Source organism: Gracilinanus agilis, chromosome 3 (assembly GCF_016433145.1).
Source record: "Gracilinanus agilis isolate LMUSP501 chromosome 3, AgileGrace, whole genome shotgun sequence".
NCBI classification, from domain to species: Eukaryota; Metazoa; Chordata; class Mammalia; order Didelphimorphia; family Didelphidae; genus Gracilinanus; species Gracilinanus agilis.
The window spans coordinates 26,322,113-26,349,627 of record NC_058132.1 but is presented as its reverse complement, the minus strand read 5'-3'; the positions used below and the strand labels follow the sequence as shown (position 1 = coordinate 26,349,627).

Here is a 27,515-nt window from a genome sequence, read left to right as displayed (position 1 = left end):
TATAGGAAGGAAGGAAGGAAGAAAGGAAGGAAGGAAGGAAGGAAGGAAGGAAGGAAGGAAGGAAGGAAGGAAGGAAGGAAGGAAGGAAGGAAAGAAGGAAGGAAGGAAGGAAGGAAGGAAGGAAGGAAGGAAGGAAGGAAGGAAGGAAGGAAGGAAGAAAAGGCTCTGACATGATCTAATCTTTTTTTAAGAACTCTTATGTTCTGTCTTAGAATTAATACTGAGTATGGACTCCAAAGCAGAAGAGTGGTAAGGGCTAGGTAACTGGGGTTGAGTGACTTGCCCAAGGAAGTGTCTGGGGTCAGACCTAGGACCTCCCAACTCCAGGCCTGGTGCTCTGTCCACTGAGCTACCCAGGTTGCCCCTATATGACCTATTCTTGATGAAGCCATGATTCCTGCTTCCTTATCTATGATCACTAATCATCTCTTTCATAATACATTCAGCAATTTCTCTAGGAACTGAAATTAGTGATCAAAGCTCTATAATTTATAGATTCCATCATTTTGTTTTTTGAATGACTCATCCCCTTCTCTAGACCTGCAACAACTCCTCTGCCCATTCTCCAGTCTTTGAAATGTCCCTGACATTTTAGCAATCTCATTCAACGATTGTTCCAGTGCCTGAGGGATAGTTCATTTGGGTGAGGTGACTTCCATTCATCAAGTGGGAGCTAAATGTTCTCTTACTGTTTCCTTCCTTATTTTGGGCATCTACTCCGTATTAGCTATTTTTATTTTGTTCCTCCCTGGGCAGAGGTTTTGGAAGAAACCAACTGTGTGCCTTTTCGTTGATATAAGTTATTGTGCAATCCACTTGGACTGGCACTTCTATCTATTTTGTGATGCCCCCTTTGGTGGTCCTTAATCATCTTTTAGCATTTCTGATACTATTCTTTTTGAAACAAATGTTAATTCTTATCTTTTGTTTGTTTGTTTGTTTTTTGTTTTAACCCTTGTACTTCGGTGTATTGTCTCATAGGTGGAAGAGTGGTAAGGGTGGGCAATGGGGGTCAAGTGACTTGCCCAGGGTCACACAGCTGGGAAGTGGGTTATCTTTTGTTTTTTGACATCAGTTATATTTCCTAATATGTGTCTCACCCCCAACCCAGGGTGTGCTAGTAAATTTTTAACAACTAGTTGTTTGACCAAAAAAAGTATGTACAACACCCTTTAGAGTTTAATCTGCTTTATTAACATTTTCTTCATCACTTTCTTATGTTTATAAAATCAACAAAACAGTACAAGAGAACAATCCTGATTTGTAGCCTTTGCTGATTGCAGTTTCAGTACAGCACTACCCCGCCTCCCAACTCTCCCAGAGAGTCATTTCCTATAAGAAAGAACCAAAAAGAAGAAAAAAAAAAACAACCAGTTAAGCACAAACAAGTAAGGCAAGGAAAAAGCCTGATATTGTATTGTGATTCGGTCATTTCAGTCGTGCCCAACTCTTTGTGACTCCATTTGGGGTTTTCTTGGCAAAGATACTAGGGTGGTTTGCCATTTCCTTCTTTAAATTTTTTTTTTCTATTTTTAGGCAAACAGGATTAAATGACTTGCCCAGGATCACCTAACTAGAAGTCGTCTGAGGCCAGATTTGAAGCCAAGGACCTCCCGACTCCAGCCCTGGAGCTCTATCTGCTATGCTACCTAGCTGCCTCTTGCTATTCCCTTTTCTAGCTCATTTTACAGATGAGGAAACAGAGGCAAAGGGGATGAAGTGACTTGCCCAGGGTCATATAGCTAGTAAGTGTCTGAAGTTGGATTTGAACTCAGATTCTTCCTGACTTCAGGCCTGGTGCTCTATCTCCTGGGTCTCCTAGCTGCCCCTGCCATTGTATGCAGTGTGATACCACTCCTCAGGGGACTGGCACCTTCATAGCAATTCTTCAGGTCAAGCTTGGTAACTACAATGTCAGAATGTTAATTTTCATTTGTTTTGTTGTTGCTGTTATTCTTTTTACTTACATATTTTAGTCACTGTATATACTGATTTTTTGGGTCTTTCTTCACTTTGCATCAGTTCATACGTCTTTCTATGCTTCTCCATAATAGTCATCATGATTTCTTCCAGTGCATTAATACTCCAGTACCTTTGTGTGCCACACTACTTGTTCAGCCTATTTCCAGTTGATGGGCATGTACTTTGTTTGCAGCTTTGGTGTTCTAAAAATGTTGGATAAATCTCTTGGTATATACAGTATCTTTCTGTCTTTTCTTTCCTTGAAATATGCATCTAGCAGTGGGACCTGTGGGTCGAAGGAGATGGATATTTTAATCAATTTTTAAAGCAGAATTCCAAATTGTTTTCTAGAACATTTGGACCAATTCGCATTTCTACCAAAAATGCATTAGTGTGCCTGTCTGTCCACAGCCCCTCCAGCATGGACTATTCTCACCTTTTGCTATCTTAGTCAGTTTGCTGAATTCAAGGTTAAAACTTAGAAATGTTTTGACTTGGATTTTTCTCACTAGTCATGACTTGGAACATTTTTTTCATCTGGGTATTAATAGTTTGCGATTATTTCACAAGAATTATTTATTTCTTTTGATCACTTATGCACTGGGGAATGGCCTTTGCTTTTATATACTTCTGTTTGTTGCCTGTGTGTTACTCATTTCTTAGGATTATTGGTTGCTGACTGATGCTCAGAAAAGGAAATGCAAAGGTAGGAGGGGGAAAGGAAGGAAACAAGAATTTATTTATCATCTACTATGTGCCAGGCACTTGTGCTACCATCTTTACAAATACTATCTCAGGCAGAAGATAAACTTGATCATGAAGTCCACTCTCAGATTTGCTGTCTTGCCTTCCTTCCTACCTTCCTTCCTACCTTCCTTTCTTTCTTTCTTTCTTTCTTTCTTTCTTTCTTTCTTTCTTTCTTTCTTTCTTTCTTTCTTTCTTTCTTTCTTTCTTTCTTTCTTTCTTTCTTTCTTTCTTTCTTTCTTTCTTTCTTTCTTTCTTCCTCCCTTACCTTTTTTTTTTTTATCTTAATATCTGTACTAAGACAGAAGAGCAGTGAGGGTAGGCAGCCAGGGTTAAATGACTTGCCCAGGATCACATAGCTAGGGAGCATGAGTTGAACCCAGGTTTTCTTGACTCCCGGCTTGGCACTCTGCCCACTTTGCCACTCTGTTTCTCCTGCAAGTTGCCATTGCCTTGGGGAAGTCCAAGGGAGAGAATTCATTGAAAAAGAGTCTTCCTGAGGAGAAGATCCACAAGGGATTTACAGACTATAGAGTGAGGAGCATCCTCCAATAAGAATGGGTTCCCTTAGACTCTCAGTTGTCAATCATTTTTTTCTTTGTTTTTTTTCTTTATTTTATTCCAATAACAAATTTCCTCATAGGTTTCCCAAAGTTACGTGATTCGTGTTGTCTCCTTCTCCTCTTCCCTCCGCCCTCCCAGAGTTGACAAGCAATTCCTTTGAGTTATACATGTATTATCACTCACAACATATCAATCATCTTAAACACAGTTGGGACCATCTGGAGGCATGCTCTATGTTCTCTCAGCAAGGGTGGCCTTTTGGACTTGCAACTCAGAGAAGGCTGGCCCTCAAGGGAAATGTTCCAACTGTGGAGCCAACTGAATTAAATAGAAGTTGTTCTGGTAGCCCTTGCTATGTATGCATCTCTCCCAGGGTCCCATGATGGAGAAAGTAGTGGAGTATCATGGAATTCCTGGGACTGGCAGAGGAGATCTTAGACCAGGCAAGAGCTGAAGCCATGGAGGGGCATGGGAAGGACCCATGATGGGCATATACAAGTGTGCCAAGTGTGCTGGCTTGTCCTGGGTTATAACACAAGACCATTGACCCTTGTCCTGAGAGCAAAGTGCCACTGGCATAGGAAGGACCCATAATTTGGAGGACAGAGCATTGGACTAATACGGGGGAGGTCTGGGGAGAGGAGTCAGCTCTATAAGGACTTGTCCTCTGTAGGATGCCTTAACCCCAGCAGAGTCTAATTCTTCTGGGCAATCGTCTATTGGACACCCACAGGAAAAAGAAGGAACAGTGTCTTAATTACAACCCAGGACTAATCCTTTGCCTGTTCTATTGGGTGCCAAATTCTGAGGTTCCCAGAAGCTGCTTATGTTGGGGTATGAGCCAAAAGAGAGGTTTTTCGGGAAACGCCCAAGAATTCATCTAATCTAGAGCTTTGGTTCTCAGTCACAGGTTACATAAAATCATTCTTTTGTCTCTCATAATTTCCTCCATGTCATGGCTTATTAAAAATTCATCCTTTGGGGGCAGCTGGGTGGCTCAGTGGATCGAGAGCCAGGTCTAGAGATGGGAGGTCCTGGGCTCAAATATAGGCTCAGACACTTCCCAGCTGTGTGACCCTGGGCAAGTCACTTGACCCCCATTGCCTAGCCCTTACCACTCTTCTGCCTTAGAACCAATACACAGTATTAATTCTAAGACGGAAGGTAAAGGTTTAAAATAAAAAAAAAATCCAACCTTTCTCCACAGCTGGGAAACATATAACATTATCCTTTGGTTTTGTTTTTTCTAATAGTGTTTAAATTTTTATTGCTGTCTTTCAACTTTATATCTTCTTTATTTCCAAATACATTCCTCCTGACTCTAAGTAGAAAACCATTCCTTTCAACAACAATAACAACAACAAAAAACCATTAAAAGAAAGGGTAGAAATATCAACAAAGCTCACCAGCATATCAGCGGAGACTAACAGTATCCACCATGTATCACACCCCTAGGTGCCCATTTCTGCAAAGAAGGGAGAACTGTTTTCTTTTCCATTTGGGCCAAGCTTGTCATTATAATTCTACCCCTTTCAGTTTATTTTTCCCTTTTTCACTTACATTGTTGCCATTTCATAGTACTGTATTGAAAAACGTGTTTAGATCATCGATGCATCTGGAATTTATTGTTGTATAAAGTGAGAGATGTTCATCGAGACTCATTTTTTGCCAAACCGAAATCCAGTTTTTCCAGCAATTTTGGCTGAATAATGTTGAATCACGAATACTTTCCCCCAGTATTTTATGATCCTAGGCATATTACGCAATTAAGTACAGTCTGTAGCTGGTTCCACTTCCTTATCTAATCCATTTATCTAATACCAGCTTGGGCACAAGGGTTAAGAGTGCAGGATTTGGGTGCAGGAAGACCTGAGTTCACTCCTTCTGTGACCTTGAGCAAGTCACTTGATCTCCCTCAGGCTCAGTTTCTTCATCTTTAAGATAAGATAATAAGAACACTCACCTCCCAAGATTTTTATGAGGACCAATGAGATAACGAATATACAGAGCTTTGCAATCTTTAATTACTATTCAAATGCTAGCTATGGTTACCAGGTAATTTGATGATTTCTGCTCCAAGGTATATTGGAACAAGACCTCTTCCCTCCTTTTCTCCTTCATCATTCCTGGGATGGGGGTCACGATCAAGACAAGTCTACCCTGGGCAGTCCTATCCATGGAGAAAGTGGGATACCATCAGGGGTTCTGGAAACCATTGGCTTGACAGAGGGGTGAAGTTCTCAGTATTGGACCAGCTAGCCAACTGGAGATTTTCAGAGAGAGAAATGCTACTTGTGGTGGTCTGTTCACATGGAGTAAGTGAGAGCCCCGTCAATTCTCAGCTGTCATCAGTCCCAAGATAGGCTACTGGCTGAGGTAGCTGATAACAGTTTGTCTTCCACCAGGGACAGAGGAAGGGAACAAACCAAAGGGGTAGGCTATCATGGTAAAAGTGCCCAGATTCTCCAGTAATCAGTCAATAAATACATACAATAAAAGCACCTACCATGTGCCAGGCACTGGGATAAGTTCTGGGAATACAAAAAAGAAGCAAAGGATAGCCCCTTCCCTCAAGGAAATCACAATGGAATGTCAGAAACTAGGCTAACCCGTAGAAGTTCTGGGTGGGGTGGCATGGAGTGGTGGTGGTAATTCTGTTTGTTGTTCTTGAAAGAAAAGATGGTATGAGAGAAAGATATTAGAAGTGAAGAAGGATAAGGAATTGTGGAGATGATGGACAGAGCTCTGTGACTGTGAGGAAGTACAGATGCTAAATCTGGGGAAACACTTGAAGAGAAGGTGGAGGAGAAGCGTGAGCTCATAGATCCTGAGCTCTAAAGGTTCTCAGAGTTCACTGAATCAAACTACCTCTTTTATTTGACAGATGAGGAAACTAAGGCTTAGGGGAAAGTGACTTTCCTTAGGTCCTATAGGTAGTAAATGTCAAAGGTGGAGTTTGAACCAAGGAGATAAGTTCAAACTGGAGAAGGAGGGCTAGAGCTGAAAAAGACCAAAGCCAAAGGAGGAGAAGGGACGGAGGAGAACGACTTTGATAAATGCTTAGATGGCATACCTATTAGATTGTGAACTCCTTGAGGGCAGGCACTACCTTTTGCTTTTTGGTATCCCTGGTGATGTTTAGCATAGTGCCTGACACATAGTAGGCATGTAATAAATATTTATTGATCTATTGATCTATACACAGTTTAAAAAACCTTCTTTTGTCTTAGAATTGATGCTAAGTATTGGTTCTAAGGCAGAAGGGGTGGGCGACTTGCCCACAGTCACATAGCCAGGAAGTATCTGAGGCTAGATTTGAATCCAGTACCTACCATCTCTAGATCTGGCTCTCTATACAATCAGCCACCTAACTGACCTAAGAACAATTTCTTAACAATTAGGGCTAACCTAAAGTGGAATTGACTGCTTTGGGAGGTAGTAGTTTCCTCCTCCGTGAAAGAGACTGTTCCCAGCTTTTGCCACTTTTGTCCATTTGTTGGATTTGAGTTGAAACCTGAGTTGTTTTGATTTGCACTTTTATAATTATTGAAGCATTTGGCATTTTCTTTTTTTTTTAATTTCAATATTTTATTTTTCCCAATTGCATATACATTCTTAACATTCATTAAATTATTATTTTAGCATTCATTTTTAATAATTTCCAGTTCCAAATTCTCTTCCTCTCCCCCCTCCCCCTCCCCTGAGACAGTAGGCAATTTGATCTAGGTTATACCTGTGCAATCATGCAAAACATATTTCCATATTAATCATGTTATGAAAGAAAGCATAACTTAAAAATAAAAACCATGAACAAAATAGAGACTGAAAAATAGTAGAAGCATTTGACATTTTCCCTGGTTGTCCTCTCTGCCTGGAATGAGAACCCTTCTTACTTTTGCTTCCTTCAAGTCTCAACTAAAATCCCAGAACTCCCAGAAGCCTTGCCTGTCCTCATTAACATTAGTGCCTTCCCTCTGAGATTATCTCCAACCTACCCTATTCTTAGTTCATATATAGTTGTTTCCCTCGTTAGTCTGTGAGCTACGGCTTAGAAGGGGCATGGACTAGAGGGGCAGCTAGTGGCTCAGTGAATTGAGAGTCAGGCCAGGAGTTTGGGAGGTCGTCTGTTCAAAGATGGCCTCAGATACTTCCTAGCTATATGACCTTGGGCAAGTCACTTAACCCCTATTGCCTAGACCTTACCACTCTTCTGCCTTGAAAATGATACACAGCATCAATTCTAAGGCAGAAAGTAAGGGTTAAAAAAAGAGAGACAGAAGAAAAGAGGAATTATCTTTTGCCTTTCTTGGTACCCTCAATGCTTAGCACAGGACCTGGCATGTAGTAGGTGCTTAATGAAAGCTTGTTGACTGACTGACATCTCTTCCAGCTCTGTTTAGCAGCACTCAAGAAAGAATAAAAGAATTGTTTGGGAAGGTGGGAGTAAAGAACTTAACAAAGATAAGGGTCGAGGGATTTGAGATGAAGAGACAGTGTAGAGTTGGATTGGTTCCCAAGAAGGTCAACACTGGAGAGGGAGTGAAGCGAAATCAAAGCAGGGCTAATGGTCTGAGAAAGTACTCTTCTCCTCTGGACTTTGCCATCATACTCCTGAGTGCCAGATAGTCTCTCTTTCCCTATTTTCCATGCTTTTCAGTCTCCCCGTTAGATTGGAAACTCTTGGCTCAAGTCAAGACGTCATCCTGTGATGTCACTGGTTCTCTTTGCAATGAAGGATGGACAATAATGAGAAATTCCTGGAGGGAAGAAATGGCCTCTTTCTTTTCTTTTCTTCTTCTTTTTTTTTAATTCACAGAACTTAGCATAGTGCCTCATACATAGCGGAGACTTCATACAAATTTATCAACTGACTGATTTCTACTAGGCAGGAGGTCATAAGGAAGGCAAAGAATGGGTTCAGAAGGGTAAGAGTGATGGAATGGTGGAAGGTTATGGTTGGATGGAGGACAGAGTTTCTGATTGATGAAGTAGAACATTTGCAGGTAATGGTGAGATTCGGGGAGGCAAGAGGCAGAGGGGAGGAGAGGACATTGTAGGTTTAGGGGACAGCCAGTGAAGTCACAGAGACAGGAGACAGAATAGTGTGTGTGAGGAAGAAGCTGAGTTTGACTGGACTATATAGGGAACACTTATCTGAAAACTGGCCCCGTGCTGCCTAAATCAGTTAGTGTTTCTATATTCCTTTGATTGTGTTCAGACATTGGGGTGGGGGGGGGAATGGGAAACTTCCAGGAACTGTACCTGAGACTTCCCCCTCCCAACTTGGAAAGTTCCTAATCTTTCCTCCAATTAGAAATCAGATGACCCAATGTATTGTTTTCTTTTAACGAATTGGTCTTATTTGTTTAGTTTATTCAATCTGATTGTTTATAATGTATAAAAGTCTGTCTCAACTTGAATTCAGAGCCCAGCCTTAAGCTGAGAAAGGGACTTGGTCCCTGTTTGTTGGGTAATTAATTGCCATTCATTCATTGCTTAATAAATCGATATACTCAGAAGATGGAGCCTTCTTTTCCTCAGTCATTTCATCTTTTGCTTGTTACAGCATCAATGGGCAACCACATTCCTTTAATAGCCTGTGAGTTCCATCGAGGCAGAGACTAAGCTTGTCTAAACTTTAAACCTCTCCTGGTGCTGAAGAGTCAAGAATTGTGTTCTATGGTACTGTACTGCATTCTGTTGTATTGTACTTCTTTGGTATTATTTTGTTTCTATTGTAACGTAGCTACAACCTATTATTATCGACTGCCCCACACACTGCAGTATTGCACTACACTGTGATGTACTGTGCAAAATTATGCTCGGCTGTATTTTTTGAATAGCGTTCTATTGTACCATGTTGCAATATGGTGTGACACACTACATCGCCTTGTGCTATATGGTGCTGTTTTGCTGTGGTGTCATGTATCGCACTATCAGAGGTGGAAGCAACCAGAGGTAAGGAGGACGGGTATCTTTGCCCTGGTGGCAAGGATGCGAAATCACCAGCTCCCCCTGGTGTTGCTAAAAGTGCCTTCTTGAGGCTCATCATTGCTTCCCAACGCGTTGGTCTGGATTCATGCTGTAAGAGGTGTGATGGAAATTTCAACAAAATTCACTTGATCTAAGTTAGGAGTCAGAGTGAGACTAGGAGGGGATTTGAAGAGCCCAAGAGGCTCTACAGGGCATGCCAAATGTTTTTAAGGGAAGGGGATGCCTTTGGGATATCCTGTATTTTAGCATTTTTTGGGAAAGGCAAGTATTGAGTATCTAAGACCACTTCTTGGCATGCCAAGGATGGTGAAGGTTGACATTAGAGAAAGGGGAGAGCTACTCAATTCTAATGTTGACTTTCTATTTGTTTTCTGCCAAGTATGTGGACATCCAGGAGACACACAAGACGGAAATGATTGGTTTGCCCATGTTGTGCTCGAAGAGGACCAAAACGATACGACTCCACCAGAGTCAACGGACAGTGTGTCAGCCTGGCTGATCAGAGCAATAAAGGCTCTGAAGACTCTACCCCAGATCAGGCACAAATAGCTCCTGCGAACATTCGAGAAGGAGATGTCTCTAAATTTGTGTACTTCCTGTTTCTTTGGAGCTACTGCAATTCTGCCGTGCTCTTGGAGAGCAGCAGCACCTTCTTTGACATGGGCATGCCACATGGGCATGACGTGGTCCTTTGCCAGAGACCCTCATGTCTCACAATCAATACCAAAGTTCTTCAGAGAGAAAGTGGTTAATGGGGAATGGAAGCCAAAGATAATTAGAAGGAAGGTAAGAGAGCATTTAACCCTCCATGACATTAGCGAACATTTAAATTAAAAGCCACTCTTGGTCAATCCAGAAAAAATCCCAGAAGGCATTTGGTCCTGACACTTTAACATTCTTTTATGGTCTCTGTTTTTCTGTGTGTCTATCAAGTTCAAAAGCCCCAGGAATATGGGGGGAACTTTGGGAATATCCTTCTTTGTCCACAGGCAGACACTTGCAGCCCACCACATCTTCGTGGTAACATCTCTAGAGTAGGGGAGGTCGGTGCCCAATAGGAAGGCTACAATTTATTAAAGAATGGCTAGTGGACATTTAGCTAAGGAAGTGATCATCTCCAATGACCAACAACAATCTAACATTTAAATAGCTAACATTTTTTTTAATCTTTACCTTCTGTCTTGGAATCTTCTGCTCCAAGGCAGAAGAGTGGTAAGGGCTAGGCAATGGGGGTTAAGTGACTTGTCCAGGGTTGCACTGCTAGGAAGTGTCTGAGGCCAGATTTGAACCCAGGACCTACTTCCTGTCTCTAGGCCTGGCTCTCAATCCACTCATCCACCCAGCTGCCCCCTAACATCTTAAGTGATCCCCATAACAATCCAACAAGGTTAGTGCTATTTCCTTTCTTTTTTTCTTTTTTTTTAAACCCTTAACTTCTGTGTATTGACTTATAAGTGGAAGAGTGGTAAGGGTAGGCAATGGGGGTCAAGTGACTTGCCCAGGGTCACACAGCTGGGAAGTGTCCGAGGTCAGATTTGAAGCTAGGACCTCCCGTCTCTAGGCCTGGCTCTCAATCCACTGAGCTACCAAGCTGCCCCCAGTGCTATTTTCTATGGATGAGGAAGTTGAGGCAAACAGAGATGAAGTGATTTGCCTAGAAGCACATAGTAAATTTCTAAGGCAAGATTTAAACTCAGGTCTGTCCCAAGTCTAGGACCAAGATTCTAAGCATTTTCCCACCTTCCCAACTCAATGAAGAAAAGTCATCTGGCTCACATGAGAGATATTTTTCAGGCACCGACAAAACAGTCTGATATGATTGCTAAACACGTGTCAGTGTGAGTTCAAAGTTTATGGAGAATGGGAAAGGGATTGTAATTCTAGAGAAGGGTAAATGTTGTCCTGATTATCACAAAAGGAAAGGGAAGAGAACCTGCAAATTATAGGCCAGTGAGTATTACCTTTGATTCCTGGGAAAATATTTATCATTTATCCCCCTGAAACTCCCAAAGGGGTGTGTTTTGAATGGGGTAGGGCCTCGGGGGAAACAAGGGCCTCATGGCATTTGTGTTTGCCAAGAACTCATGGTAGATGGTCTCAAATAACCCTGAAGTAGGAGTAAGCAATTAAGGAAATGGAACTTCTAAATGCTTGCTGGTTTGACAGGCTGCCAAGAAGGGGACAAATAACTTTCTCCTCCTCTCCCTTATTCACCCTCATTTACTCTTCATCTTACCAGTTTAGAAGGAAAACAAGACATGAGTGATAGACAGGTAAATACAAGCCACTTCTTTGTTTGAGGGATGGAGGTACGTAGTGAAGGATCTGTGGATGCGACCCAGCTTGTCTTGACTCCTTCTGTTCTGATCTGATCTGCTCCTCTCCTCTCCCCTGGCCAATCCCAACTCAACACCTCTCACTCCCACCTAGACAATAATTGTCCCCCCACTTCTGATCTGGCTAACTTTGCTGGCTCTTTCTTAAAGCTGCCAGGCAGGCAACACCTAGAAACCATCCGTTTGTGCCACTCATGGTCAGTCTAGAATAGAGTCCCAGAAGACATTTGGTCCTGACTCTTTATCATTCTTTTATAGTCTCTGTTTCTCTGTGTGTCTATCAACTTCAAAAGCCCTAAGAATATGGGGGGGGATTATGGGTATATCCTTCTTTGCCCACAGACAGATACTTGCAGTCCACCACATCTCCATGGTAACATCCTCAGAGTAGGGGATGCCTGTGCCCAGTGGGAAGGCTACAGTTTACTAAAGAGATGACTAGTGGACATTCAGCTAAGGAAGTGATGACCAACAACAAGAACAGATCAGCCTACATGAAACCTCTTTGATGAGATAAGTAGGCTAACAGATCAGAGGAACTCTGAAGATTTCATTTGCTTAGATTTTAGCACAACATTTGACAAAGTATCACATGTTATTCTTTTTTGGGAAAAAGCAGGGAAATGAGAGTTAGAACGATTAGATTGTATAGTTGGGTAGATTCTCACCTGCCCGAATGGCCAGATTCAGTCATTAATGGTTTGATGTCATCGTGGAGTGGGTATCCAGTAGAGTGCCCAGGGATCTGTCCTTGGTCCTGTGATGTTGAACATTCTCATCAGTGACCTGGATAAAGGCACAGACATCATACTCATCAAACTCCCAGAAGCCTCTAAACTGTAATGGATAGCTAGGGCATGAGATTGAGGAAGCAGAGTCTCCAAGAGATTTCAACAGATGAAATTCTTTGGTTTGAATAGAATAAATTGCAATGCAATTGGGATAAATAGAAAATCTTACCCTGGGTTTAAAAATTCAAGATGGAGGAGACAGAGTTAGATAGAAGTCTATCTGCCAAAGGTCCATGGTTTGTAGTGGACCTCAAGCTCCACATTAGCTAACAGTGGGATATGGCAAGCAGAAAAGCTTATTTTGATCTCTATTAAATTATTTTTGACCTATATTAAAAGAGGCAGATTTTCCAGAACAAGAAACTGGAGGGCCCTCTCTCCTCTGTCCTGATGAGACCATATCTGTAATGTATGTTCAATTGGGCTTGGATAGACTGGAGAACCCCCAGAGGGGGGCAACCAGGATGGTCAAAGGCTTTGAGTTCATACTGTAGGAGGTTCAGTGAAAGTATGTTTGGTATGAAAAAAGAAAATTCAGGGGAGATGTGATATCTGCGTTCAAGCATTTCATGGAGTGCCATGTGGATGAGACATTAAATGGCGGAAGCTAGGTGGCTCAGTGGATGGATATCCAGGCCTGGAGACAGGAGGTTATGGGTTCAAATCTGACCTCAGACACTTCCTAGCTGTGTGACCCTGGGCAAGTCACTTGACCCCCACTACCTAGCCCTGACCACTCTTCTGCTTTGGAACCAATACACGGAATTGATTGAAGATGGAAGGTGAAGGTGGAAGGCATTTCATCATGGTTCTCCCAGAAGTAACCCCTCAGCATTCTCCATATGAAAGTTATCTTAATCACATAGAGTGCTGGGTCAGATCCTTATTATATATATTATATGTATATAAAATATAATAATACAATATATATATATACATACATACATACATATATATATATATATATATATATATATATATATAGTAACTGGAAGGTTATCTCGGAAGAAGGTGGTAGCAGTTTCTAAGGGACCTGTAAAGACCCCCTGCAGAAGGTTTAAGTCCAGTCTAAAAGGAAACCAGGGAAGCCATGCAGCAGAGGCCAAGAGGGACAGTCTTTCATATTGGGGGACAGCGAAGGAATAGACGCTAACCTGAGAAATAGTGTTGTGTGCCAGGAAGAGCAGGGAGGTCAGTGTTGCTGAATCAGACTGCGTGGAGGGGAGTAAAGGGTTCGAAGACTGGAAAGGTAGGAAGGGGCCGGGTGATAGAGGGTTTTGAGCCCCCAACAGAAGATTTTCGATTTGGTCCTGGAGGTGTTAGGGAGCCACTGGAGGTGAGTGGGTAGGAGGGTGAGCTGGTCAGACCTGGGCTTTAAGAAGATCACTTTGGCAGGTGATTAGAGGATGAACTGGGGTGAGGAGAAGCTTGTGGCAGGGAGAATCACCAGCAGAATAATAAACGAGCTGTGAGGTGACAAGGGTCTGCTGTACGATGGTGGGTATATGGATGGGTGAAGAGAAGGGGAGATTGCCGTGTGGGGGGAGCATGAGGGCAAACGAGGAAGTTAGGATGGCCTTGAGATTGGGGCCTTGGGTGAGCAGGAACATGGTGCTGCCTTTGGTAGAAATAGGGCATTCTGGAAGAGGGGGTCAAAGGAGAGGGAAAGGAAGGGAAAGAGCATTCATATAGTGCCTATTAGATAAATAGATAACTATGTAAACTACACACACATTCATACAACTCTATGCCGAACACATAAAAATATTCTCTCATTTGATCCTCACAATAATCCTACAGGGTAGAGGCTGTTATTATCCCCATTTTACAGTTGAGGAAGCTGAGACAAATGAAGATTAAGTGACTTGCCTAGTATCATGCAACTGGTAGTTCCAGTCCATGGCTGGATTTGAACTCAGGTCTTTCTAATTCCAGACATAGCGCTCTACCCACCGTGCCACAAGCTGCCTCTAAAGAGAGGAGTGTTTTGGGGAAAAGATAATGAGCTACGTTTTGGATGCATTGATTTTGAGATGCCTTCAGAACATATAATTCAAGATGTCTAAAAGGCAGTTTAACGATGTGAGACTGGAGCTCCAGAGAGAGCAGGGATGGATTTATAGGTCTGGGAATCATCTGCATAGAGATGACAATTGAATCCATAGATGCTGATGAACACACCAAATGACATTATTATCTAGAGGAAGAAGGAAAAAGGTCCCAGGATGCAGTGTGGGGAGGATACCCAAGTCAGTGTGGATCTGGATAAGAATACAGAACAGGGGACTGAGAAGGCATGGTCAGAGAGGAGAACCAGGAGAGAACCGTCATGAAAACCTCAAGAGCTATCATGCAATTCCACTGGGTTTTACATGTGTTGTTGTTGAAGACCTAGTTCCATATTATTGATATTTGCACTAGGGTGATTGTTTAAAGTCTGCATCCCCAATCATATCCCCATCAAACCATGTGATCAAGCAGTTGTTTTTCTTTGGTGATTCCACTCCCACAGTTCTTTCTCTGGATGTCTTTCTCATAAGTCCCTCAGAATTGTCCTGGATCATAGCATTGCTGCTAGTAGAGAAGTCCATGTCAATCGATTGTGTCACAGTGTATATGTCTCTGGGAGGCACCATTTTAGATAGCCTTAAGGGGTTCAGCCACAAAGGGGAGGTGAGATATAAAGTGAAAACTAGTAAGGATGGACAGATTTAGTGAAGTTGTTTTTTTCAGGCTATAGGAGATACTAGTGTATTTACAGGGGTCAGGAAAGGAACTAATAGATAAGGCAAAATTGAGAATTAATTAGAGATGGGATGACAGAAGAGGTCATCTCCTGGAGAAGACAGAATGGGATAAGATCAAGGGTTTGCCTTGGCCAGAGAAAGGCTACCTTTTTATGGGACATGAGGGCAAGGAAGAGATACTAGAAGATATTTGAGGGATGTAAAATGAGGAAGAGAGAAGAGGAAACTCTCTTAGAATGCTTTCAATTGTTTAGATAAAGTATGAAGTATGAAGCAAGATCTTCAGTCGAAAGAAAAACAATCTTAGCCTGAGGGCATGTGCTCTGGTCTGGCCAGAAATCAACTTAATTTCTTGATTTGGCTTTGGGTTGGCTCTGAGGAATTGGTTTCCTTTATCCAAAAGAGGTTTTCTAGTCACTACAGCATAATGGATGACTGATCCTCAGTTTACTCCTTTGTAAATGAGGCAGTTGGACTAGATTGGTTAAAAAAAAACCTTTCCTTCCATCTTAGAATCAATACTGTGTATTAGTTCTAAGGCAGAAGAGTGGTAAGGGCTAGGCAATGAGGGTTAAATGACTTGCCCAGGGTCATATAGCTAGGAAGTGCTTGAGGTCAGATTTGAACCCCTCCTATCTCCAAGCCCAGCTCTCAATCCATGAAGTCACCTAACTGCTCTCCTTTCCCCAACTGATTTTTGAGGTTCTTTCTTGAAGCTGGAAATTATAATGATTTCAACATTATATTGTGATCTAGTATACAATGTCCCCAAATCTCTAAAGACCTACTAGCTCCCAGGAGGAGATGATTAAAGTGTGGCTCTGAAGAGATGAAGCCCAGAAACCAGTAGCAAGTAATAGGAAAATGACTTATCCTTTAAAGATGCTCATTGAGGAACAGTAGAGACGGGACCCTTGATAGATGCTTGTCAGAAACCTGCTGCCCAGCAGGAGACATCCCAGAAACCACCAAATGCCCATGTGCAGGCTTGACCAAGATTTAAATGATGACAAGTCCAGAATGCCTCTATAGTGGTGGCAGCATGCATTGTCCTTCTAAACATTGCCCTGGCGCATGTACCTTACATGTACTCCAACATATGTGTCCATTTCCCCCACTGATACTCTGCTTATTTGTGGGAGAATGTGCCCCAAGTTTGTGGGGAGAATTTTCCAAGAGTATTTTTCTTATTATATTATATTCTACTTTATCAAATGCCTTTGCTTTGTGTCCTTCGCCTAATAAGAATAAACTTGTTACTTTGAAAGTTTGGGAGCTCTGGTTTTAAGTGGAAGCAGACCTAAGGAGGAGTATCTTGGACCTGGGGTGGTTTTTCTGAGAGAAAGGAGATGGAGCTGATGACTTAGGTTTGGAGTCCCCACCAGCAAGCCTGCCTTTTACCTCTCTCCACACCACTTCTTCTAAGGATTTTTCTGCCATCACTACACCCAACGGTGTTGGAATGTCCTCTTGTCCTCTGACTTTCCTGCCAATCCTGTTTAACGTTTTTTTTTAAAAATAGATTTCAATTGATTCTCTATCCTCTTTATCTGAGATTGCCTCAGGGCACTGGGATTATTGTTTATGCCTCTTCCTGGGCACTAGAACATAGAACAATGGCTGCTTTGGAATTGACTTTTGCAGAGCCCGGGAGCCTCAAGGATGGATTAACAAATTAGACCAGATTTTAGGGAATGATCTCTCAAACTGGCACAAAGTCGGGAGAGGTGACAAGTGAATTCTGAGAGAAATATAGTCTTTTTATACAGTGAGCACTTTTTTTTAAACCCTTTCTTTCAGTCTTAGAATCCATACGAAGTATTGGCTCCAAGGTAAAAGTGCAATAAAGGTTAGGCAATTGGGGTCAAATGACTTGCTCAGGATCATACAGCTAGGAAGTATCTGAGACTAGATTTGAACCCAGGACCTCTCATCTCTAGAACTGGCTCTCTATCCACCTAGCTACCCCTCATAGTAAGCACTTAAATGTTATTATTGGATTCCTGTCTGAGACCATACGAAAACTAGAAGTCCTTGTACATTTTAGATGGATTGGAGATGGCCTGGGTTCTGGTTGAAGACAAAAGTTTGGATGCCACTTAGTCTAGGCCCTGAGATGTTTTTCTTTTTAATTGCCTCCTCCCTGGCCAAGCTGCCCTTATGGGCTTTCTGAATGTGAATATTCTCTTCCTTCAGCTATTGTAGGTCCTGGTAGTTCCAGTGCTGAGAACAAAGGACCATGGACAGGGCTAAGGAAAGTTAAAGCTGAAAACCAGAGGCTGGATCTTTCTTTGGAGGCCAGGGAATGTCTAATGAAGGGATTGTTGGATTTGTGTAGTGTTGGATCTGTTTGTATGTCTAGATCTGGTTCTATTTCTGTCTCTGTTTCAATCACTGACTGTGTTCCTGTATGTTTCTGGCTCCATCTCTGTGTTGTAGGAAGATAAATCAAAGGAACTGAACTGAGCATGGTTAGCCTGGACAAGGGAAGACTCAGAGGGGAACATGATGGCTGCCTTCAAGTATGTACCGAGTATGTCATGTAGAGGAAGGATTAGTCTTGTTCTGTGATGTCCCTCAAGTGCAGAACCAGCAGGAATGGGTGGAAATTTAGGTTTGGTGACCAGAAACCCTTCCCAACAATGAAAGCTGTCCCAAAGTGGAATGGGCAGTCTTGGGAGGAGGGTGAGCTTCCTTCCTTTTGGAGATCTGTAGGCAGAGGCTAGGCAAACACTTATTAACGTTCCATGGTGAGTCCTTTTGGCCACAAACTGGATTACAGGGTCGCTGAGGTCTCCTTCAACTCTCAAATTCTATGATTGGTGATCTCTGTCACTGTCTGTAGGTGGGCATGCATGTTTGTTTGCTTTTTAAGTTCAGATCTATGAATTCACTGAGATAGGGACCTTCTCCATGAGAAGATCTACCAATACAAATTGCCACGTGCTCTGCAACTTACTGTCCCAGAGATTTGCCTTTGAGGGCACAGGTTAAGTGATTTGACCAGTGTCTTTTTTTTAAACCCTCACCTTCCATCTTGGAATCAATACTATGTTTTGGTTCCAAGGTAGAAGAGCAGAAAGGGCTAGGCAATTGGGGTTCAGTGACTTGTCCAGGGTCACACAGCTAGAAAGTGTCTGAGGACAGATTGGAACCCATGGCCTCCTGTCTCCAGGCTTGGCTCTCAATCCACTGAGCCACGCAGCTGCCCCAGATTTGTCCAGAGTCTTAACAGTTGATGTGTAATAAATGGAAGCTCTCTGTCCACCATCTCATGTAGCCCCTCCTTTCTTCTGTCTTGGCAGAGATCTCTGTCTCTGTGCCTCTTTAAGAGTTTCTATTCCTAGCCCTGAGACTCAGTCTCTAGTTTGTGAGTCTCTGTAGGTGGTTAGAGGATTATCATATTGATGCTCATAGGTCTTCATTTCTAGGCTCCTGCCTCTGATCCATGCTTTGGGGGCTTTCAGGTGTTGGCCAGCCCCTTTCTGGACCTAGTTTCCACCCTGATCCCACACACTCCATTTCTCAGACACCTATTCAGAAATGGGTTGTTTATTCTTAGACAGTCAAAGAAGCAGTCCTTGTGGAAGGCCAATCTCAATTGCCGGGTGCTACTGAAGCCCCTGGAGTAAGGGGAACCAGCACAAGACCCAGACTCTGCGTAAAGATAGAGGGTACAGTAATGGGAGCTCAAAGCAGGGCAAGGACTGGACCCAGATCTTGGCAAACTAGGGTCCATGCTCTGGGGCCCTGACCAGGCTGTAGGGATCCATGGCCAAGGATGGGGAGGGGGCTGGTGTCAGAATGAGAGGGAGGTAGAGGGACAAGGTGGAGAAATGAGGGATAAACAGGGACAAATCAAAGGATAGAGGAGGGTAAACTGAAAAAAGAGATGGAGAAACTGAGGGAGAGAGGGTCAAGGAAGACTTAAAGGCATCACAGTGAAGAGACTAAGTATGTAAGAGGGTAGAGAGACTGATGAGGAGATCTTGAAAAACAAAAGGACAGAGAAGGGAGAAATAGAGAGAAGGTGGGGAGACAAGGGTGAGTGGAGGAGACTGAGGGAGAGAGAGTAGGGGGAAATAAAGGATATGAAGAGAGCTGGAAGGATGGAGGCAAAGAGATTGAAAGAAAAAGAAGAAGAAGAATAAAGGACTGAGAAGTAGAGTCTAAGTGAGAAAGGGTGTGAGGAGGCTGAAGGACAGAGGGGACATCCTGAGAAAGAGAGAGTGATGGTCTAAGAGACACAGAGGACAGCTGAGGAGGGTGGGGAGACAGAGAGGGTTATCAAAGGCTCATGGGAATAAAGGGGGAGAAACTCAAGGATAATAGGTGGTTGAAGGACAGAGAAAACCTGAGGGACAGAAATGGGAAGCCTGGGGGCAGCTGGGTAGCTCAGTGGATTGAGAGCCAGGCCTAGAGAAGGGAGGTCCTAGGTTCAAATCTGGCCTCAGACACTTCCCAGCTGTGGGACACCCCCATTTGTGTCACACCCCGATTGCCTAGCCCTTACCACTCTTCTGCCTTGGAACTAATACACAGTTTTGATTCCAAGATGGAAGGTAAGGGTTTTATTTAAAAAAAAAAAGAAAAGAAATGGGGAAGCCTAAAGAGGAAGATGGGGAGAATAAGGAAGAGAGGGAGATGAAAGAAACTGAAAAACAACAAAGAAACCAGAGGAACAATAAGAGAAGGGGAGGCTGTGGAGAAAGAGTGCAGTGCTAAAGGAGAATGGAAAACTAAGAAGGCAGAGCAGAGAGAGAGGCAAACGAAGAATGGTTTGAAGGGGCTTCAATGGGCATCTAGCTCTACTTGGATAAAAAAGAATGTCTTCCTCAACAGAGCTTCTATTAATTTCTAGGCCCTGCCTCAAATCCATGGTTTAGGGGCTTTTGGGTGCTGCCCAACCCTTTCCTGACCTAGTTTCTGATCTAGATACAGTTGATAGAACGTTGGCCCTGAAGTCAGAAAGAACTGAGTTAAAATCCAGCCTTAGATAATTAATAGCTATGTCACCCTAAGCAAGTCACTTAACTGCTCTCTGCCTCAGTTTCTTCACTGTAAAATGAGAATCATGACAGCATCTAGCTCCCAGGTTGTTGTCTGCATCATAAAAGATAACATCTGTAAAATGCTTAGAAGGGTGCTTGGTACATAAGTACTTAATGCTTGTTCCCTTCCCCCTTTCTCCTATATACTTCCTAAGTGGTCAGCCATCAAGTGGTCATCCACCCTTCCTTGAAGACCTCCATCATGGAGGAGGCTTCATCTGGGAGGCAGCCCATTTGCCTTAGTGGACACTTCTAGATGAGAGGAGCTTTTCCTGAGGTCAAGTCTACAGTTTTCTTTCTCTGTTTTTGCCCTACCTGGCTTTGGGATTGGTGCCATATTTGCGTCATAAAAGGAATTTGGTAGGACTCCTTCTTTGCTTATTTTGTCAAATAGTTTGTATAGCATTGGGATTAGTTGTTCTTTAAATGTCTGATAGAGTTCACTTGTGAATCCATCGGGCCGGGGACTTTTTCTTCTGCTGTCAAGTCTAAATTGACTTCTTTGCAACATTTACCAGGGACTCTGAGTCCTGCCCCCAGGGCTAAACAGAATAAGCCATCCCTCTGCCACAAGTTAAATGCTCTTTTGTTACTCCTAAGCCTTCTCTGTTCCAGACTCAATAAGGTGAGTTGCTCCTAATATGACACAATCTCGAGGCCCTTCCCTGGTTGGGCTGCCTTTCTTGGGATGCTCTCCAGCTAGTTCTTTTCTTTTTTTGACAGGGCTTGGGATTTCATCCTCTGTGGAGAAAACTTCCTTTAGCAAGGCAGATCAGCACCTGCTCTTTGTCTCATGGTCTTTAGAGAGTTGGCTGAGGGCCCTTGGGAGGTTAAATAACTTTCCCAGGGTCAGAAGGGCAATATGCATGCGAAGAGGGACTTGATAACAGGTAGAGAGAAAGAGAGACAGAAAGAGACAGACAAACGGAGCCAGAGAGAAAGGAAGAGGGAGAAGAAGGAGAAGGAGAAAGGTGGAAGAGAGGGCGAGAGTGTTCGTGTAAGAGAAACAGAAGAAAACTGAGGAGAGAAGCACACGAGGGACGGTAAAGACTGAAGAAGGGGACAGACTGGGATATATTAACGGATGTAAGAGGGGAAATTGAAAAACAGAGAGGGACAAGGCTGAGGGCCAAAATGAGAGCCATTGGAACAGTGAGTGGTCTCTGGCCAGTGTGCGATTGACCAGTGAATGGTCTCTGGCCAGCCAGTTAGAAGCCTGGGCTTATCGGGGCACCATTCGGAGCTGGAAAGGTCTAGGCACATTGCCCAAGCCAGAGCTGAGGGGAGTCAAGTCAATCTCCTCCGGGGAGCACAGCGGCTGTAGTGTGAAGTTCTGCAGAATCCCAGTGAGATAAAGGAACAGCTCCATGCGGGCCAGGGGCTCCCCTAGGCACAGACGTCGACCTGCAGGAAGGGAGAGGCTGAACGTGGCTGGCATCATACATGATCATCGGCTGAGAAAGGAGAGGGGCTTCTAACTCCCTTATTTTTACAGATGAGGGAACTGAGGTCTGCCAAAGTGAAGCGACTTCCCCCAGGGCGCACAGGTTGTAAGGGGGAGAACAGAGATTTGAACTCAGGGACTCTCACTAAATCCAGCGCTCTTTGCATTTCACCGTGGAGGCTTGGGGGAGGACGCACCAGCAGAGAAGGGCATGAAGGCTGGGCTCTTCTTGAATTCCTCCTTGGAGTCCAGGAAGTGGGCAGGGTTGAACTCATTAGGTGTCTTGAACTGACTGGGGTCGTAGTGAACCGTGTTGAGGAGGGTGATGATATCAGTGCCCTGGAAGTGGGGGGAGGGAGGAAGAAAGGCTAGGAGCTAGAACGCTTGGGTCCCTCTCCATGGTGGAGGGGAAGCGGGAACCCTCCAGGACCAGGATGGGTGAGGCTTAGGTAGGGCAGGCAGTGTTAGGTGATGGGAGGGTTAGGGGCTAGTTGAGTAGCTTTTCATTTTTCTCTTGGTATTTCCAGCGCTGGGCACTGGGCCTGGCACAGAGTGGGCAAGTACCTGCTTAATAAACGCTTGCTCCTCCATGGATTGGCATGGGGGCTTGGGGTTTGCCAGGATGTGAGTCCCGAGTGATAGCTGTTATATTGAATCCCATTTAGGGCTTCAGGGAAGGAAGTCTGGGGTTTGGGTTTGGGAATTAGGGGAGAAGAAAGGGGGGGCACAGACGGCTCAAAAAGTCTTGTCTCATGGGGAGGGGCAGAAATAAAGGTGGGGGAAGGGATAGGATGGTGTGGGGAGGGGCGGAGAGGGGTCTCAAACTCCTGGGTCGGGAAGAGGACTCGGGATGGAGTCCTACCTGGGGCAGCAGGAAGCCTCGAAAGAGTGTGTCGCGGGTAAGCCGGTGCGGCAAGTTCATGGGGATGATGTCCGCAAAGCGCTGCACCTCATGGATGACGGCGTCCGTGTAGGACATAGACGAGCGGTCCTCCAGGGTGGGCCGCCGCCCCCGCCCCACCACGCGGTCAATCTCCTCCTGTACCCGGGCTGCGGGAGGCACCAGTAAGCCATGGCCCCTCCCCTCCAGCCCTTCTGTCCCCCCTCCCCCCAAGACCAGGCTCCCCCCTTCCCTCCCCTCTTCTGGTCTAGGGCTGGAGGCAGGGGACTGGACCATCTGGGAACACAGAGAAGGGGTGTCTGGGGAGGCGCGGGACATGGGCATGGCCAGTGAGCAGGCGGGGAAGGGTGTGCCTGGGAAGGCGGGAGCGCACCCTGAATCTGAGGATACTTCATGAGAAGTAGGAAGCTGTGGCGCAGTGTTGTGCCCACTGTCTCTGTGCCACCGAAGATGAGGATGAACGTTGTCTTCACCAGCGTCTCCATGTGGAAGTAGCTGTGTGGGCTCTTGGCTTCCTGGGGACAGAGAAGGGCTGAGCCACCCCCACTCCGCAGGACCCAAGCCACGCATCTCCTCCTTCATCCAGCCCAGGTCCTTCCCTCCTCATGGATGGGTGAGGTAGCATGAAGAAAAGGGGACCCCATCCCTTCTTCCAGCTGGGGTGGGAGTGGAGGCAGATATGGAAGTCCTGGACAAAGCCCTGCTGGGAGGGACTGGCCAGCTGGTTTTCTCAGGTTCTTCTTCTTGTCCTTTCTGTCTCTGTCTCTGTTTCTCTTCCTGTCTCTGTCTCTGTTCCTGTCTCTCTGTCTCTGTCTCTGTTCCTGTCTCTCTGTCTCTGTCTCTGTCTGTCCCTGTCTCTTTCCACCTCCCTGGCCCTGGCTAAAGAAATGACAGGCTTGACATCCTCTCCCCTCCTCATTCCTTCCTCCTTGCCAGACCAGGGTCAAGCACACTGCCCAGGCTGTCTCACCCTCCCACCTCTCTCATTGGCCCAGGAATGAGAACGGGCTCTCCACCCCACCCCCATCCCAGCTCCCTGCCACTTCTGCCAGGCCTTTTAACCACAGCACTCTGGGTCCGGGACCAACTGGCCATCTGCCCTCTGGGCCAATCAGACTTTAGAAAGGACCTTTGAGGGACTGGAGGTTGGGGATGGGATATGGCCAAGTATACAAGTCAGACAACAGACAGGGAAGGGGGTTGCGGAAGGGGAAGCTGCCCCTGGATGAAGTGGGATTAAATAAAGGGACTGGGTTGATTTCATGTTCATGAATTAACTTTAAGTGCCTTTGAAGGGGCTGTTTGTCTGCCTGACACTCCCGGAGTGCTCTCCCTTCTCACTCCTTCCACCTTGGACCCTAGCTCCTCCTGCCCTCAGTGCCAAGTGCCAGGGCTAACTCCAAGGAGGCTTTTCCCAAAGTCCCCAGTTAATGCTTCCCTTATTTGGCATTCACTTTGTATAGGCCTAAGGGTCTGTCCCAATCCCAAAGAACTGGTCAAGAAAACCACTGGAGACACCATCTCCTTTCACAGAATGATCCCCCCTTGAAGGCAGAGATTGCCTCATTTTTTGATCTTGCATTTCTTACGGTGCCTGCTATTAGTTAGCCATTGGCAGGCATTTAATAAATGCTTGCTTAATTGAAATGAGTTGAATCAGAGGACTTGGGTTTGAATTCTGCTTACTGCCCCTGTGACCTCAGACAAGTCAGGTCTTTTCCTCTGGGTCTCAGTTTCCTTATCTGAAAAGGAAGGGGTTGGAGTTGACTGGTTGAAACTCAAAAGTCTCTTTCAGTGCTAAATCTTTTATGATTTCTATGTTTCACATCATTATCACTTGGTGGAGGAGCAGGGGAGAGAGGGAAAGGTTTGGGATCCCTCTACGGTAGGGCCAGCCAAACTCTGCTCCCTCCGCCATGTTCTCATCATGGTAACCTTCTTGTCTTCTTCTTTACTGGCTTCATGGACCACTTTTCCTACACCCAAGGCATCCTTCCTTATCCTTGAATCCTACATTCTCTGATTCTTTGATAGATGTCAAATGGCAGAGCTAGAAGGAATCTTAGAAATTGAATCCAATCCCTAATTTTTCAGATGAGTAAAGGGAGGCATTGCATTTGGGGATGGAGAGTGCTGAAGTAAAGGAAAGGACAGGTGAAGAATTGGTATACTTCCCTGACTCTGGGAGAAAAGGTCCCAGGTACCCAGATTTATGGAATAACAGGATTGTTTTTGTTGTTTAGTCATTTCAGATTCTCCATGACCCCCTTCGGGGTCTTCTTGGCAAAGATACTAGAGCAGTTTGCCATTTCCTTCTCCAGCTCATTGGACAGATGAGGAAACTGAGGCAAATAGGGTGAAGCGATTTGGCCAAAGTTATATAGCTAGAAGATGTCTGGAATTGGGTTTGAACTCGTCTTCCTGACTCAGGGCACGGTGCTCTATCCACTGTGCCACCCAGCTGTCCAACAGAATGGCAGGTACTTAAAATTAATAAGAGTTTGAAATTCTTTAAGCTCATAGAAACTTAGACCCATAGAATTCTGGACTTACAGAGTCTTAGGCTCATAGTATGTTAGACTCTTCAAATCTTTGACTTTTAGAAGCAGGGAAACTCAGAACCATTGAATATTAGTCTTAGACCAAGAGGCTGTTACCAGGGTATGGTGACTGGAGCTCTTCCCTAGGGTGCTGAATTTAGAGGGTGCCTGACACTTTCAACCTTTCAGAAGCATGGGAATAAGAGTAGTTAGTGCTTAGCAAGAACATTTAAACTAACGACTACTAGGTAGTCTGCTAGTGTGTCTCCCCTCTAGCCCCACCTGACCCCAGCCACCACCGAAAATGCCATGCCTCTTGCCCTTGAAAGTGACTTGTGTCAGGTGGAAACATTCTTCCTTATAACTCTGCTTAAAATCATAGAATATTAGGTTCTTAAAATGAGGGAATTGGGGGTTCTTAGCCAGCTGGTTCATAGAGAATTGGATCACCCGAGTCTCTTAGAGGTACAGAATCATAGACTTCGTAGGGATTGGATGTGGGAGGACCCTGGAAGTCCTTCTAGGAACCCTGAAGGAGTTGGGAAGAGGATGTAGAGAAGAAGGCCTTACCTCAGCCATCTTGATAAGAAAGCAGTCAATAAAGTCAGAAGGGCTGGTAGAGTCTAGGTTGGTCTGGTGCTCATGGATGATGCGGTCGATGAGGGTCTTCATGCTCCCAAAGTTCTGAAAGAGGCTGCGGTGGGGGCCCGGGATCCATTGTAGGAGACCAGGGAAGATGTTGTATATCTGGGTGGGGAGGAGGGAAAGATTTCAGTTTAGAGAGGGACCTACCTTCCCATCCCCTTTGTCCCTCTGTCCTCTGGGTCCCCTAGCAACCCTCAATGGCCTCTGCAGGCTTCCTCTACTCCCTCCCCTCCCAGCTGTCCCTTCCCAGGCTCACCTCTCCCCAGGGGCTGCTCATGATTTTAAAGTTTTCATTGATGAGATGGACAAGCTTGAGCAGACGCTCATCCTCATAGTCAAAGCGGCTACCGAAGACGACTGAGCAGATGATGTTGGATACGGAGCGGCTGAGCACGAAGGTGGGATCGAAAGGGGCACCTGGGGGCCAGAGATACCTGAAGGTCAGCAGGGCTGCTGGGGGAAGTGACATCTGATGTCCTAATATCCCTTTCATGTTCTAAGGACCCTTTCTTCTTCCCGTAGAGACTCTGTTCTAATGACCCTTCCAGCTCTGACACTTTATAATTTAAGTCCCCCTCCCCAGCTCTGATATTCTATATTCTAAGTTCCCTCCTGGCTCTTGACATTCTAGGTTCTAGGCTCCCTTCAGTAAATTTGTACCTTTTATCCTCTTTCTCTAAAATGAATATGGGAGCTTTAAATTACCCCTTCTCTGGTTCTGAGGAAGTTAAGAGAAACCAGGTAGAGCAAGAAGACAAGACATCTTTGGGGAGCAGTGTTGGGAGGGTCCAAAGTCAGAGGGTGATTAGAGAAGTGTGGGGGTAGGGTAGGGTGATGGTAGCTAGAGGAATCGTAGCAGCCAAATGAAAGAAGCCCGGGACTACTCTTAGATCTCTGCCATTGTCCATGGGATGATTTCCTGGCTTTCCTCCCCACTCTCTGGCCCAGAACAATACAGTGATTCACGCAACCCAACACCACCCTAGACAAGGAGGCAGAGCATGAAATAATATAGCAGGTGACTGCACCATACAACAGCACAACCTAACTACAGTGTGCCACCGGATAATAAGTTTTGTCCCAAAACACAATGAATGTCATCAAGCAACAGCACGAGGATATGAACTTTTTTTTAAACCCATATCTTCCATCTTGGAATCAGTTCTGTGTATTGGTTCCAAGGGAGAAGAGTAGCAAGGGCGAGGCAATGGCAGTTAAGTGACTTGCCCAGGATCACACAGCTATAAAGTGTCCAAAGTCAGATTTTAATCCAGAACCTCCCATCTTTTGGCTTGGCTCTTAATCCACTGAGCCTCCCAGCTGTCCCAGGACATGAACATTTTGTAATAGATGACTGACTCTCTACTTGGCAACTTGTTATGCATTAACACAACCACCAGAGGAACAGAAGAGATAAAAGCACTAACCAGGTACAAGTCAACAATGAAGCCCAAACTATAGAACAGTGAGCTTCTAAGCAGCATGGCTCCTTTTTCCTTTTGGCATTTGTGTCCCCAGCACCTAGGTGCCCGGTGGATATAGTAGGTGCTTCCCAAGTGTTTATCTTAATCGTTTAAGCCCCACTTCCCTTAGGAAGGAACCTGATAGCCATTAGCAGTGCAAATGAAACCAATCAACAGTTCTGAAAAATCACCGCACAGTATCTCCCTGCATAACCTAACCTTGCAGTGACCAGTGCCTCAGTGGCACGTGGGGGCAAATAGCAGCCCAGAGGATAGCCAGATGTTAACTCGGAGGGTTTATCTTACAGCAGGCAGACGGATGGGGAGGGGAGA

The 27,515-nt window shown here is 44.8% G+C and overlaps 2 protein-coding genes across 2 annotated transcripts in view; both read right to left on the bottom strand.

Moving 5' to 3' along the window:
* Positions 1-14,001, bottom strand: part of LOC123240878 (cytochrome P450 2F2-like) — a 73,126-nt gene extending 59,125 nt beyond the window's left edge. The window contains exon 1 of the mRNA XM_044668590.1: positions 13,839-14,001. Coding sequence (XP_044524525.1) covers positions 13,839-14,001 — 163 coding nt within the window. The remainder of the gene's footprint in view (positions 1-13,838) is intronic.
* Positions 14,002-20,599: 6,598 nt separating this feature from the next.
* Positions 20,600-27,515, bottom strand: part of LOC123240012 (cytochrome P450 2F2-like) — an 8,335-nt gene continuing 1,419 nt past the window's right edge. Inside the window, exons 4-9 of the mRNA XM_044667351.1 lie at positions 25,976-26,136; positions 25,645-25,821; positions 22,908-23,049; positions 22,496-22,683; positions 21,831-21,972; positions 20,600-21,593 (exon numbers count right to left, since the gene is read on the bottom strand). Of these exons, the coding sequence (XP_044523286.1) occupies positions 21,412-21,593; positions 21,831-21,972; positions 22,496-22,683; positions 22,908-23,049; positions 25,645-25,821; positions 25,976-26,136 (992 nt within the window). The 3' untranslated portion in view covers positions 20,600-21,411. The remainder of the gene's footprint in view (positions 21,594-21,830; positions 21,973-22,495; positions 22,684-22,907; positions 23,050-25,644; positions 25,822-25,975; positions 26,137-27,515) is intronic.